At 53.4% G+C, this 13,895-nt stretch overlaps 1 protein-coding gene, 1 long non-coding RNA gene and 5 other non-coding genes across 7 annotated transcripts; 2 read left to right on the top strand and 5 right to left on the bottom strand.

The window, feature by feature from the left end:
• Positions 1–7,058: 7,058 nt before the first annotated feature.
• Positions 7,059–7,129, bottom strand: Trnag-gcc (transfer RNA glycine (anticodon GCC)). Its single transcript has one exon. It is a non-coding gene; the product is annotated as a tRNA-Gly (tRNA).
• Positions 7,084–11,451, top strand: Hes7 (hes family bHLH transcription factor 7). The gene is given in 6 exon segments (XM_052756470.1): positions 7,084–7,363; positions 7,706–7,772; positions 9,765–9,860; positions 10,479–10,566; positions 10,926–11,182; positions 11,184–11,451. Coding segments are annotated over 6 exon segments (780 nt in total). The 5' UTR covers positions 7,084–7,301; the 3' UTR covers positions 11,394–11,451.
• Positions 8,311–10,405, bottom strand: LOC128122904 (uncharacterized). Its single transcript, XR_008222527.1, has 2 exons — positions 10,165–10,405; positions 8,311–9,839 (listed from the first exon to the last, which is right to left on the bottom strand). It is a non-coding gene; the product is annotated as an uncharacterized LOC128122904 (long non-coding RNA).
• A 441-nt stretch (positions 11,452–11,892) lies between the features above and the next one.
• Positions 11,893–11,980, bottom strand: Trnar-ucu (transfer RNA arginine (anticodon UCU)). Its single transcript is given in 2 exon segments — positions 11,893–11,928; positions 11,944–11,980. It is a non-coding gene; the product is annotated as a tRNA-Arg (tRNA).
• Positions 11,981–12,502: 522 nt separating this feature from the next.
• On the top strand, positions 12,503–12,584 carry Trnal-uag (transfer RNA leucine (anticodon UAG)). Its single transcript has one exon. It is a non-coding gene; the product is annotated as a tRNA-Leu (tRNA).
• A 410-nt stretch (positions 12,585–12,994) lies between these two features.
• Positions 12,995–13,066, bottom strand: Trnaq-cug (transfer RNA glutamine (anticodon CUG)). The gene has a single exon. It is a non-coding gene; the product is annotated as a tRNA-Gln (tRNA).
• A 519-nt stretch (positions 13,067–13,585) lies between these two features.
• Positions 13,586–13,658, bottom strand: Trnak-uuu (transfer RNA lysine (anticodon UUU)). The gene has a single exon. It is a non-coding gene; the product is annotated as a tRNA-Lys (tRNA).
• Positions 13,659–13,895: the final 237 nt, after the last annotated feature.

Genomic DNA, 13,895 nt, shown 5'->3' with positions numbered 1-13,895 from the left:
TTCAGATCAGGGACTGTTCCCCCAGATACTTATGTACAACTGGCCTCTTCCCCCATCTCCACTTGGCTATGGAGTAGGGATATACTTTTTTCCCTCCAAGCTGCTTCATCTGTAGTCTTCTCATTTTGGTCGATGAAAATTCCATTTCTCTAGATTATTACACTTAAAACCTTTAGGATCACCCTTGGGTCTTCCCCACCCCCCAACATTCCATATTGATCAGCCTGCAATTTCTTTTTCTAATGTGCAAGGCTTAGCTAAGTGCCATTGACTATTTCATCCTAATCCAGGCTTGTCTCTCACCTGTCACCTGGATTATTGCAGTGTTTCCTAAATTACCTCCTGGGGTCCAGTCTCTTGGGACGCCAGGGATTAAACCCAGGACTTCTTGCATGCCGGGGAGGCACTCTCTGACTAAGGTGTGCCCCTTTCCACTAACTGCCTGCCGTTCTTGTGACTACAGTTCTCTTCCAGTGTACTCTTTTGGTGGGAGGTGGGGGTGTGGGGGGAGGGAGGGTTGAAACAAGGTAGCTCAGGATAGCCTCAAATTCACTATACTTACTATGTAGCCCAGGTTGGGCTTGAAAGTCACAATGGTCCTTCTAACTCAGCCTCCAAAGTGTTGGGATTACAGGCATGAGCTACTATCTCTCCCCATTACTTCCCCTCCCCAGCAAAGGTGATACTTCTAACATATAAATCAAAGGGGAAGGACTGGAGGGTGGCACACATCTGTAATCTTCCCCTCTCAGGAGGTGGAGGCAAGGGGCTTTCCAGTTTGAGACAGGCTCCGGCTACATAGTGAGAGTCTGTTTCAAAATGCAACAAAGTACTAACCAGCTAACCAACACCATGCAGCCTATAGCTCAGTAGAGTAGCACTTTGTGTGAAAACAGACCCAGGGTCCGATGCCCAGATCCAGAAAACAAAACAAACAAACAAACAAACAAAAAATAAATCATGAATCAGATTCCATCATTCTTCCATCCTTTCAGAGTCTTCCAATGGGTAGTGTCAATATAAACTCATGGTTTTACTGTGTGTAGAAACAGAAATGAATTATCACATAGACAATTTTCTAGCTCTTTCTCTTATGGGGATGTTTCAGCTTTGCTCTTCTTGACGGAAAGAAACAGTCAAGAGATACAGACATCTTGAGCAAAGTTTATTTAGCAAAGTGAACACTCCAAAGAAAAATGGGAGTGGCTACCCTGAGGCAGAGAGCAGCCCCGTGGGTTCTGTGTTGTGGATTTTAAAGAAAACGAATGAATATTTATGAGGTGAGTGGCATATTCATAGGGGAAGGTCACCCCTTTTCCCTTCAAATAATGATGAACCCATTCTCCCATGAACCTCACAAAAAGGTGTGTGTCAAATCCACAAGGCCTAAGCTATTCTAAGGACGTCAGCCTTTTGAGGATGCAGACCCTTCTTAAGTGCATCTGTGCGTCGGAAGGCTCTGCTGCCTCCGTTTCTGATGTAGTAGGAACCTAACTACAACTTCAGGGATGTCTAACCACAGAGGGGCATCTGACTATCAGCAGAGGCAGGTTATCAAGATGAAGCTGCAGTTTCCTCGGTGACTTCCTGTCTCACTCCTTACCTCCCAAGTATCCTTTCCCTTGGGTGAGCCTAGAAGCAAAGACATGCTAGTAGGTACCAGCACATAAAACAAACGAACAAAAACCTACATCTCAGCCAATAGATGCCATTTTCTGCTAACAGGAACCAAGGCTCTTCTTGAGTAAAAGGATTATTCGCGGCTGGGGTTGAGGAACTATCAGATAGCTTTGGAACACTTTGTTAGGCCAGAAAAGAAGAAAGCATTCAAAGAAAAGCCAGCCTAATAGTTAGGAAGAAGACAGAGCAAGTGAGACATTGTACTCAGCTGAGTTACCGTTGGCTAAGTCTAGGCCAACTGAGGTTGATCTCATGGTTTCAGGGCTGGGGATGAAGTACATGTGAAATGGGTTTCCATCCCCAGCACCTCATAAAACTGGGTGAAGGTGCATGTTTTTAAATCCCACTACTTGAGGGGTAGAGGCAAGAGGACCACAAGTTCAAAGTCATTAGAGCCTACATGAGACCTTGACTCAAATAAATAAATGAATAAAATTAATTATCACTAAATATTTTGTTTGTTCTTTTTGAGTCTTGGGTCTTGCTGTCCTGGAACTTACTATGTAGATTAGGCTGGCCTTGAAGTCACAGAAATCCATCTACCTCTGCTTCCTGAGTGCTGGGATTAACGATGTGGGCCACCATATCAGATTGATAGAATCTTTCTATCGTAGTTCTGGCTGTCCTGGAATTCCCTTTGTAGACTAGGCTGGCCCGAAAGTCACAGAGATCTGCCTGCCTCTGCCTCCTGAGTGCTGGGATGAAGGTGTGTGTACCACAATCAACTCTGAATAAATGATTGTAATGGAGTATATAGTTCAATATTTCATTGGATAAAAATAAGAGTCAAAAGTTTCTAGCCAACATAAATAGATGGGACTACAGAACAAAACCTTTTTTCTCCCTCTTTCTTTTGGAGGTATGGTCTCACGTAGCCCAGGCTGGCCTCAAACCCTTTATGTAGTTGGGGAAGACCTTGAATTTCTGATTCGCCTGCCTCTCAAATGCTAGGAGTACAGGCACTGCTCCATCCTGCACCCCATTCTTCCAGGGTGAGACTTGGCAGAATTACAGTTCTGACCCTCTACGCCCTTTCTCTGTTTTTTTTTTTTTTTTCTTTTTCTCCAGTGTACTTACTGCCTGCCAAATAATATTTTGGGTAACCCACACGGACTGTTTCCCCGACAAGAGCAGAAGCCAGTACGGGCAGAGCTTATTGCCTATTTTGTTTGGAGCTGTTTGTGTCGGGCCTGGAGGAGAGCAGGAAGGATAAATATGCTGAGGACTGAAGAAATGGCAGGCAGGCAGGGGTCACCTTTTGCAGCCGTGGTCTTTAAAGTTTATGATGTTCTTTCCTGTTGAGACTCTTCCTTGAAACAAACAACAAAAAGGAAAAGAAAGAAATTTAAAAGTGCTCTTTTCTACTTTATCTGAGTCTGTGATTCTCCTGTTTAGTTGTGAATCACAGAACAAGAGACCAGGAAGGCTTCAGGAGCCTAGAACTCTCCTCTGTGTTCCTGCTTCTGCTTGGAAGCTGTTTTCCCGTTTCCAACCCTCAAGCCCTAGGGAAACAGCCTTCTAGGAACTCCCCTATTCCGGACCCAGGGCATCCTAAAAAGTCCGCTTTCCCTTTGAAGAAAGAAAGGGGAAGGACAAGAGGCTGGAATCGCAGGCCTGGGGAGGTGTCACACTGGGAGACCGGAAGTTAGGCACAGCATCAGCTGTACCAGTCTTTCTTCCATGGCCAGCATCCCTAGAGGCCTAAGGTGTCCGTGCACTGCCCTCCCCTGAACTTTAGTGTGGCTCACCACAGGGAGGGTGCAGCGTGACGTAGATGCCTGTACATGTATTGTTAGGACACAACCAGGGCATGCAGGGACAAAGGCTTTCTCTGAAACAGAGGCTTGTGATCATCATAGGGACCCCTGACTCACACCCTCAAACAAAGGTACGCTAGGGACATCTTCACAGGCCACATCTGCACCAGAGCAAGGAGTTGGAGTCAAATTACTCAGTTCATTTGTCTCTCACAGGAGGGTAACCTTAGGTTTTAAGGGCCTGAAAAAGAACATACTTTTTTTTTTTTTTTCATTTTTTTTGAGACAGGGTTTCTCTTTGTAGCCCTGGCTGTCCCAGAACTCACACTCTAGACCAGGCTGGCCTCCAACTCTCAGAGATCTGCCTGACTCTGCCTCCAGAGTGCTGGGATTAAAGGCATGCGCCACCACCCAGTGTATATAATTTTCGAAAGGAAAAAAAAATCAGGCATAATAAGTAATATTTAGAACAAGGTAAGAATGCAACAATTTACATATTTAAAAAGCTGACAAATAGAGGGTGAAACTGGGTTCAATCCTTAATATGAGGGGGAAAAAATCTGACAAACTGTTAGTGAAGTAAAACATGGTAAGGAAAAGCAAGACCCTGTCTCAAAAATAGTTACAATGATGATTATAACCATAACTAATACTTAATAAGCAAAACACTGCCAAATGACAGAAAGGCACCCTGACGCCTGTCAAACCCTCACAACATTCTCTACAGACTGCCTTCCTAGTTTGTGTATTTCTTTTTCTTTGTGTGTATGTGCAATTTACAGAATGCTATTGCCCTATGAACACCTTGCTGGAGCCTTCCCCAGATTCTGTTTGGGGGCTCCTCAATTTCATTAGCATCATGGTGAATCAGCTTATGCACTTGAAGTTCTCAAACAGGCTCTCGGCCACTGAGAAAGCTTATTTTCTTAAACCCATAGGTTTATTTTTCTACTTTTCAAAATGAGCGTTTCACACGTTTCTCATCAAATGGCCTATAGTACTTCTGATGCCAATGGGAATAACAGTGATCTGGGGTGGGATTGGAGATGGGTGGGTTGACGCCAGTGGGGGTGGGGAAGGAGCCTCAGTAGCAGGGAAGACCCCTTTCCTATTGAGAGGTGGGGAGATGGAGGGTATGGCATAGGTGTTCTCTGATTGCTACACTTTGTTAAAAGAACATTTTCTCAAGCTAGGATGTCAACTCAAAAGTGGTCTTGTTGCCAGAGCTGGCCTTGAATTCTCCATTGCACTTAGACTAATCCTCAAGATCTTCTAAGGCTTCCAAAAATCCTGTGAGATGGGCTGTGCCTGACTTATCTTATATTCTCAGCCCCTCAATTCTCTGTTCTAGGTTCTTTCTTTCTTTTTTCTAATTTCTTTTTTAATAAATATTTTTATTTTATAATTAATTTAGTTTTACATATCAGCCACGGATTCCCCTGTCCTCCCTCCTCCCACCCCTCAGCCTTAACCCCAATCCAACCCCCATTCCCACCTCCTCCAAGGCAAGGTCTCCCCTGGGGATTCAGCCCAGGCTGGTAGATTCAGTTGAGGCAGGTCCAGTCCCCTCCTCCCTGCACCAAGGCTGAGCAAAGTGTCTCAGTATAGGCCCTAGGTTCCAAAAAGCCAGCTCACGCAACAAGGACAGATCCTGGTCCCACTGCCTGGGGGCCTCCTAAATAGTTCAAGCTAATGGACTGTCCCACTTATCCAGAGGGCCTGATCCAGTTCCATGGGGGCTCCTCAGCCATTGGTTCACAGTTCATGCGTTTCCACTAGTTTGGCTATTTGTCCCTGTGCTTTTTCCAATCATGGTCTCAATATCTCTCGCTCATACAATCCCTCCTCTCTCTCGCTGGTTGGACTCCTGGAGCTCCACCTGGGGCTTGGCTGTGGATCTCTGCATCCGCTTCCATCAGACACTGGATGAGAGTTCTATCATGACAGTTAGGGTGTTCAGCCACCCGATCACCAGAGCAGGTCAGCTCAGGCACTCTCTCGACCATTGCCAGTAGTCTACAGCGGAGGTATCTTTGTGGATTTCTGGGGACCTCTCTAGCACTCTGCTTCTTCATATTCCCATGGTGTCTTCATTTATCATGGTATCTCTTTCCTTGTTCTCCCACTCTGTTCCTGATCCAGCTGGGACCTCCTGCTCCCCTAAGTTCGCTTTCCCCCACCCTTGCCCTCCATTAACCCCCTCACCCCTGGTTTGCTCATGTAGCTCTCATTCTAAGTTCTTTCTTTAGCTCTCACCAAAAAAATCTCTTTTCAACAGGAGGACTTGGACTTATTCATTTTGCTTGGACTCATGGGTGACCATGCTGAGATATTATCACCACCGTGAGGTTGCCTCTGACCACTTTGACTAAACCAGCCCTTCACTGTCACGCCATTACAATTATCCTTACAACCACGTGAAGTTATCCTATTCTCTTTTCTGCCTTCTTGGTCATTTCCTGTCCCCACACCGCCAATAATGCGCATTTCAGGAGAGCTCAGGGCCAATGTAACCCCAATGCCTAATAATAGTGGCCACATAGCAAGCACACACAGATCTAGGACTGAGCGGGCAAATGCACCAGTTGGGCTGGCAGAGATGCCAAGATGGTTTACTTTTCTCCTAGGGCCATGGCCCCTGCTTGGAACTGAGAAGGGAGCGTTGTCACTGACACAAATCCAAGATGAGACCCACCAGGCTGAAAGAGACAGAGAGGGGAGAGAGAGGAAGGCTTAAACCGGAATTCAGACTGTGAGAACCTGAGAAGGCCGGGAGGAGGGGCGCGGAGGGCGGCGGAGCTCTCCGGAGGGGAGCGGAAAGCCGGCGCGGGGCGTCAGGGCCCCCGGGTCGCTCACAAGTGGCCCCGGCAGGTGGCCGTGCCGGGTCCCGCCCTCCCCGGGCGCGGCGCGTGCGGGATCAAAGCTGCGGGCCAGGGGCGGGCCAGGGAACCGCAGGGAACCGGGGGTGCGAGCGTGGGAGCGCAGGGTTCCCGGAGGCGACAGGGACCAGGAAAGAAGACAGGACAGCCGGGAGAGGCGCCGAGAGGGAGCAGCAGAGGGACGCGAGACTCAGAAGAGACCACTCTAGACCAGGAGAACCCTAGCAGAAGTCGCCTAGAGACCTGGGGGGGAAAAAAAATCAGAGAGCTGGAGTCGCTGAGAAGCACTCAGAGACCCGAAAGACCCGAAGGCTGACATGCCCAGGTCCTTGGACCTGGGGAAAAGGCGCAGCAGAGAGCAGAAAGGCGCTTCAGAACAGAAAATGAGAGGGAGCGAGAGGAAGAGGAGAAAAGAAAGACCGGGAAGACCTGGCCCTCCCCCGCGGAGAGGACCCCTGGGCAGGGATCCCAGCTCCGTGTCCTTTCTCACGGTTGCGCCTCGGGAGGTGCGGACGTGGGTGGGTGTGTCCAGGCAGCAGAACCTCCCCGGCTGGGTAGGGTGGGGTCGGGGGGGACAGATCTGCGGAGTCAGGGACTAGTTCTGGAGCTTCCAAGGCGACTACAAAACCAAAACGCTACATTTCACTGTTGGTCGAAGGGTTGAAATGTTTAAGCTAAAAAGGATGCTTTTCATCAATCTTATCTTCTTAGTTCGAGGGAAAGAAAAAAAAAATGTGAGTCGTGCATTGGCCGGGAATCGAACCCGGGCCTCCCGCGTGGCAGGCGAGAATTCTACCACTGAACCACCAATGCAGGCGAGAGAAACACTCCAAATGAATGTATCTGAACTTGTCAAAGGCGGAGCTAGCCTTGCTCAAGCTTCTAAGCGTGGAAAGGGTTTGTAAAGCACGGTTGAGGTGGGTGGAGCACCAGGCCATTCTTTCTCCCCCTTGGATCCGGCCACCGGGCCATAAAGTCATTCCATATGGCCAGGGGCGGCCCCACACCCGGGTGCCAACTGCCCCGGCCCTCGAGCCTCACGTGCAGGTGAGAAAAACTCTGCCCCAATTCTGGTTCCCAAGGAGGGGGGCGGCGGGGCCTGCTGTGGCCACACATCTGTGCTCCCATTTGGCTGAAGCAGGGGAAGGTGGGATGTACGGGGGGCCCTAATCCCAAATGGGAGCCCCTTCTCAAGTCTGGGCCCCTCCCGCTCTGCGTTTGGCAAGGCAGCTTCGGCCAGAAAAACCGCTCAGGGTGTGGAGGGCCTCTGGAAGGAGGAGGCTGCACTTTGACTCCGCAGCTACCTCTGGCCCGGTTTGTAGTCCTGTCTTTACTCTGTCCTTCCCCCGTGTCTTCTTGTCTCGTTAAATTTCGGTTTTACCTTCTCAGGCACTTCGTCCTGAAGTCTCCAAGTGTTGACACGTCCTTCCGTAGAGGGTCATGCTGTTGGTTTGAGGTGGGTGAAGATCCCCCTTTGTAACCAATCCTTTCTTGTCCCTTCAGCAAATCTCCCATTTTCCTGCTCCGTTACCGTCACTCATCGCCTCCAGAGGAAAGTAACTCCGGTGCGTTTGTGTGAGGGTTTCCCGTCAGCCATAATCCTGAATTTAGTTTTAAATCAAACGCTTGTAAATGGAAAGCTTTCTTCACTCCTACTTGTACTTCAAGGACTCCATCCTCCACCCCCCCCCCAAGAAGTTTCCTTTGCCCCCACCCACCCACGCCCTTAGTCCAGCCATCCTCAAGGAAATCTGTTCTCGGGGCCCTCACTTTGCTTCTGTAACAGCCGCCTGAGGGCAGATCCTCCTAGGTCTGCAGGGATAAGCAGCGGAGTTATTGTGGGGACTGAGAAGAAGGGACAGGTACAGCGGTGAGCCTCCCCACAGCCAGCCAACGGAACCGGGCAGACCTGCTCTGCACCCTTAGGGCTTGCTCCTTCTGCCCAAGGGATGGGGGGCACTTGGGGGAAGAGACACAGCATTCAGACTGGAGGCTGCAGCGTGCTAACATTTATTTCAGTGCGGTCGAGGCCATAGTGAGCCTCCAAGGAATCCACTCCTCTAGGAGATCCCCAAATCCCATGTCCAAGCGAGTTGTGTCCCAATTCACTTAAACTCCCTCCCCCGAATCGTCCCCTCCCTCCAGTGGGGTCCCGCCTTCTTATACAGCCCTAGGGTCCTTAAACCAGCCTGTGGCCCCTTCCTTCCCTCGCTTCCCACACTTGGGGCCAGTTCCTCTCCTTCCCCTCCCCCCTCAGTCCCCGCCTTTCCGGGAGCCTCGTGCCAGGGTCTTTGCCCCAGGCATCCAGGAGCCCGAGGGGGCGGGTCCGGGTCCCATCCCTCCTACCCTGCCGAGGAGGGGTATAAAGATCTAGGGAGCACGCGCTGTGTCCACCGCAGGGTCCGGACGCGCAATGGTCACTCGGGATCGAGCTGAGAATAGGGACGGCCCCAAGGTGAGAGGTGGGAAGGGAGGGAGCAGGGAGTCCCCTGTTCCGGCCAGAGGGCTTCCAGGTCCTCACACTGTGGGTTAGGGGTGAGGATGGAGACGCAGGACTGAAAAGGACAGAGGCGCTCGTGCGACCCAAAGAACCTGTAAAGTATGAAGAGGACAGGGTCAGAGCCCGACTCGCGTGGGCGGCGGCAGCCAAGGTCTAGGGGTTTGAATTACTGTGGGTTGCGGCTTGCGGCCTGGAGGGCGCCGGAGAGTGCCAGAATTTGGGCACCGTGGCCCACCCTAGCGCTCGGGACGCTGAGGCAGGTGGATTACCGCGAGTTCGAGGCCATGGAGTGCGCGCTACTGACGCAAAAAATAAGCTAGGGTACAGAGCCGGGGGGGAGGGAGGCGGGAACAAAAGGAGGAGAGGCTATGGACGCTGTCTGTCCGTCAGCAGCTGTGAACCACGTCTGACTCAAAGAGAAGACTTTTGAGTCGTTGGTTCCAGAGGTGCGAGCCCCGGTGGTGATTTTAGGAGAGCCAGTGGCGACTTGTAGGCGAGTGCCTGGAAGGGCTTGAGCGAGGAGGGGCGGTGTGGTTGGCCGGGCTGTGTGTCTCCCTTTCACCCTGGGCTACCAACTCCGAGCCGCACCGCGCGGGTTGGGGGGCAAAGAGTGTCCCCAAAGTTCTTCACTGATTCACAGAGAGGGAGACCACACCAGATAGAGATGTAGAGAGAGGAGAGTCACAGACGGGAGACAAGAGGAAGCGGAGCACAGAAGGGGCAGCGGGCAGGGAGCGGGGAGAAGTGGGGGCGAGCCTCTGAACCCGACCCTAGGGCGCTGGGAAGGAGGGAGGAAGAGGGGATGGATGCACGGAGCAGCCCTAGGCGACCAGGGACTCGGGGGGGGAAAGGGACGCATGGGTTTTCCCAGCGGCAGGATCGGACGCTCGCGTGGCGGCGCTGAGTCCCGGTCCGGTCGGCCCGCTCTCCCTTCCCCGCTGGTCACAGATGCTGAAGCCGCTGGTGGAGAAGCGGCGCCGGGACCGCATCAACCGCAGCCTGGAAGAGCTGCGGCTGCTACTGCTGGAGAGGACCAGGGACCAGGTCAGTTCCACCGCCGGCCCCAGGGCTTTCCACCGGGGTGGGGACGTAAGCTGGAGTGGTGACCCTGGTCCCAAGGCATCCTTGACCCCAGCCTGGCCTTTGAAACCCCACCCCACACCCTCCTCTCTCGCTCTCAGAATTCGATCTTCGCCACCTTGCGGGTCTGTGAGTTTCCTGTCTGGCTCTGTACACTGAGCTTCCAGCCGTGCCTCAGTTTCCCCCCCCTTGGGGTTTCTCAATGTCCTCCTCTACCTCCTGCCCCGACCCCCACCCCACCCCACCCCACCCCACCCCCCGAACAAACCAGCTTCAGTTCTGCGGTGGTTTTCACCATCCGGGTTGCTGTTTCCTACACACTCACTCCTCACGTGTTGGGAATCGGTTCCACTCCCTCAGGTTGGACAGTCTGGTCTCAGGGTGGGACGGGGTGGTGGTGGTGGTGGTGGTGGTGGTGGTGGTGTTTCTTGGTCACCTCCACATTCGGTCACGAGTCCTGGGGGCGCCCGCAGCTCCCGTACCCGCCCCTCCCTTCTTCCCCCAGCCACTTTCCCCCTCTCTCCCCACCCCTTTCTGTCTCTGCGCCCCCCCCCCCGTCCCCCCGCCTCCCTCCGTCTGTAGAACCTCCGGAACCCGAAGCTGGAGAAAGCGGAGATCCTCGAGTTCGCCGTGGGCTACTTGAGGGAGCGCAGCCGGGTGGAGCCCCCGGGTACAGCGCGGGGGGTGGGGCAGCGGAGGGAGGGTGCGGTGGTGGGGATGTGGGGGGGGGGGGTCCGGAAGGCTCGGGCTGGGGAAGGGGCGGGCTGTGCGCTGGACCGGGCGGGGGTGGCGCTGGGGGAGCGGCCCGCGGGGCTCCGCGGCGAGGTTAATGACACCTGCGCGTGTCTGTCTCTGTGTCTCTCTCACCCCCCTCTCTACGCGTCCATCTGGTCTCCCGTCTGCGTCTGTGCGCCCGTCTGACCTGGGTACCTCCGCGCCCCGCCCCTTCCCTCACCCCCCCCACCCCGCCCCCGTTGGGCGCCCCCCCTCCCCCGCCCTGCCCGCCTGTCCTCCCGCCGGCTGCACCAGGGGCTCCCCGGTCCCCAGGCCAGGACGCCGAGGCGCTCGCCAGCTGCTACCTGTCGGGTTTCCGCGAGTGCCTGCTTCGCTTGGCGGCCTTCGCGCACGACGCCAGCCCGGCCGCCCGCTCCCAGCTCTTCTCCGCGCTGCACGGCTACCGGCGCCCCAAACCGCCCCGGCCCGAGGCCGTCGAGCCCGGGCTCCCAGCGCCGCGCCCACCGCTGGACCCCGCTTCGCCCATCCTCGGCCCCGCGCGGCACCAGCGCCCCCCCCGCGCACCAGGGCCCCCCCAGCCCCCGCTGCGCTTGGTCCCCGTCCCGCTGCTCCCCTCGCGCCGGGGATTCCGGCGCGCCGGCGCCCCTCACCGGACTGCTGCCGCCGCCGCCGCCGCCGCCGCCGCCGCCGCCTTACAGACCAGACGGGGCGCCCAAGGCCCCGCCGCTCCCGCCGCCCGCCTTTTGGAGACCTTGGCCCTGAGCTTTTGGGGGGCTGGGGCGGGGGTTGGGGAGTGGGGTAGAGACTCCAGCCAAGAGGGCAGGAGAGGGATCCGGGCGGGCGTCCCGGCGAGGAGGGCAGCGGGGCGCGCGGGCTCAGCGCGCGGGTGAGATGTGGTTTATATTAGAGTATCTATATAAATATATATTTTCCTGTCCCTTGCCTCCCCGCCCCACTTCCCTGTGCGTAGGATTGTACCCTCTCCGCCCCAGCCCAGGCCCGGTCCCTTCCCGAGTCCCTAGTGCATGGAATAAAACGGTTGTTCAATCCCGGTGTGTCCCCGGGCCAGGGGCCTGCCTCTATGTCGGCGCCACGCCCACTTGCCCATGCCCTTCTCCCGCCCTTAGGCCTGCTCTCCACGGCCCAAGCCCTGGGGCAGACAGGTAAGTAAAGAGCCGAGCGACCGACTTGCGGTTGACACCGGACTTGAGAGTAAAGTGGGTTTGTTTTTAAATGAGAGCCCGGAAAAGAGCAATAAAACCGACTCTGGTGGGATTCGAACCCACAACCTTTGAATCGCTTATTCCGTCACTAGAAGTCCAATGCGCTATCCATTGCGCCACAGAGCCACATGGCGGGCGGCGCCTTCTTCCAGCTTACGGACACCAGCGTAGAAAAAAAAAAAAAAAAGACGGGTAGCTAGCGCGGGAGTGTGTGTGCACGGAAATGGGCGGGGCGTCCCGGGAGCTGGAGGCGAAGCTCAGGCTAGCGGAAGGAGATGTGGGACACGCGGGAGCTAGGTGGGGGCCAGGGTGGGCGCAGGCGCAGGCGCAGGAGCAGGAGGGGCCGTCGCGGACTCTGAGCCAGCCAGCGGTGCAAAGCTCGGGCTGCTCCTAGCGTTACCAAGCTCAGGCTTGCTCGGTGCCCAGATCTGATCCCACTCAATAAACTTGTTTTGCCGTAAATCTCGGTGTCTTCTGGTTCATTTGTTTCGCCTCGTTAGACTACGTCGTTCAGGGTCTCTGGGGCTCCTCGCTCCGGGTTTGAAGTGCACAGCAAACGGAGTCCAGGTCGGTTCGTGTGGTGTGATCTTTGTGCAGGCTTCCTTCTCCTCTCTTAGGAAGAGAACGGGAAATCGTGGCTTTCACGCGGGTAGCGTGGCCGAGCGGTCTAAGGCGCTGGATTTAGGCTCCAGTCTCTTCGGAGGCGTGGGTTCGAATCCCACCGCTGCCAGGGCCAGAGTTTTCCTCCGGCGCCACCCTTCTGCAGTAGGAGAACCTTTTATATAAATAAAGGCGACTTTATTCAGTTTTACGACAACCAAAGCTTGGCCAGTGTTTCACCACCAACCTTCTTCCTTGCTCTTGCCAACAGAACCCAAGACCCATTCCATATTCATAGCCGAGATTTGTGAGCAACCTTAAAAGTGACCTGTTTATAACCGATCTCCTTTGTAACCATGTCTCGAAATACATTACATTATGTCATATCATGTCATATATTTAAATTCAGCACAGATCCCAGTGTGTGTAAACTATTTTCTGTGAGTTCTATCTGGCAGTCTGTGATAGAGACTGCAACTACTCAACGGGAAAAACTCCAAAACGATCTGCTTGGATGGTACTACAAACATGAAAACGCTAAGGTTCCACCGAGATTTGAACTCGGATCGCTGGATTCAGAGTCCAGAGTGCTAACCATTACACCATGGAACCCCCTCTGCTCATAGCGCCTCGGAAATTATATACATTATTCTGCATCCTACTTTGCATATCACTCCAACTTTATCATTTACCGGAGCGAAATAAAGCATGAGGGAAACGAACTACTAGATGTGGTTATCGAGTACCTGAGATAGGAATGCTCCTTCTAAACTTGAAGATTACGAAAGACCAAAAATTTAGTTAAAATGCTGACTTTAAAATACCAGTTTCAAGTTAGAATAAGATTTTCAAATATTTGTTTTAAGTGAAATATACTATTAAAAGTAACCTCACCAACTTCTTTTTACTCTTCTTCATGTGACTTTTAGAAAATTTAAACTCGTATTCCTGGTTTACAGACACAGTGCTGCTCCCTCTTATTACCACTGGACGAAATTCCGTTCCCAATTCATTTATCTACATCTCTTTTTAAAAGAAGGAAATCGTTTTGCTATTATATTGCTCTCGTCAAGTAATACATAATGGCAGATAGAGCTCTGTAGGTATGTATAGAGGTCTACAAAAACCTAGCGCCCGAACAGGGACTTGAACCCTGGACCCTCAGATTAAAAGTCTGATGCTCTACCGACTGAGCTATCCGGGCTCTGAGCGAGTGCCTGCACTCTTGCCTAAAAGAGTATTTTTCTAAATTTCTGTATTCTAGTCATGCTCATTTAAATGACAAGGAAGGATGTGTATTTGTGTCTAGGCTCCTGACATAATGAAGCCTAGTCGCTAATGCCGGTGCCTTCCTTAGAGGTCTGTCTAAGGAGGTCGCAGGGGCGGGAGCGCCACGCAGGCTGGAATCCCGAGGTGCCTCGACCTGCCACGCGGGGCCGCT

The sequence above is a fragment of the Peromyscus californicus genome, unplaced genomic scaffold (assembly GCF_007827085.1).
Source record: "Peromyscus californicus insignis strain IS unplaced genomic scaffold, ASM782708v3 Scaffold_3__1_contigs__length_106647218, whole genome shotgun sequence".
Taxonomy (NCBI): domain Eukaryota; kingdom Metazoa; phylum Chordata; class Mammalia; order Rodentia; family Cricetidae; genus Peromyscus; species Peromyscus californicus.
Note: the sequence above shows the minus strand (reverse complement) of the source record. Positions and strands in the feature narration are given on the sequence as shown.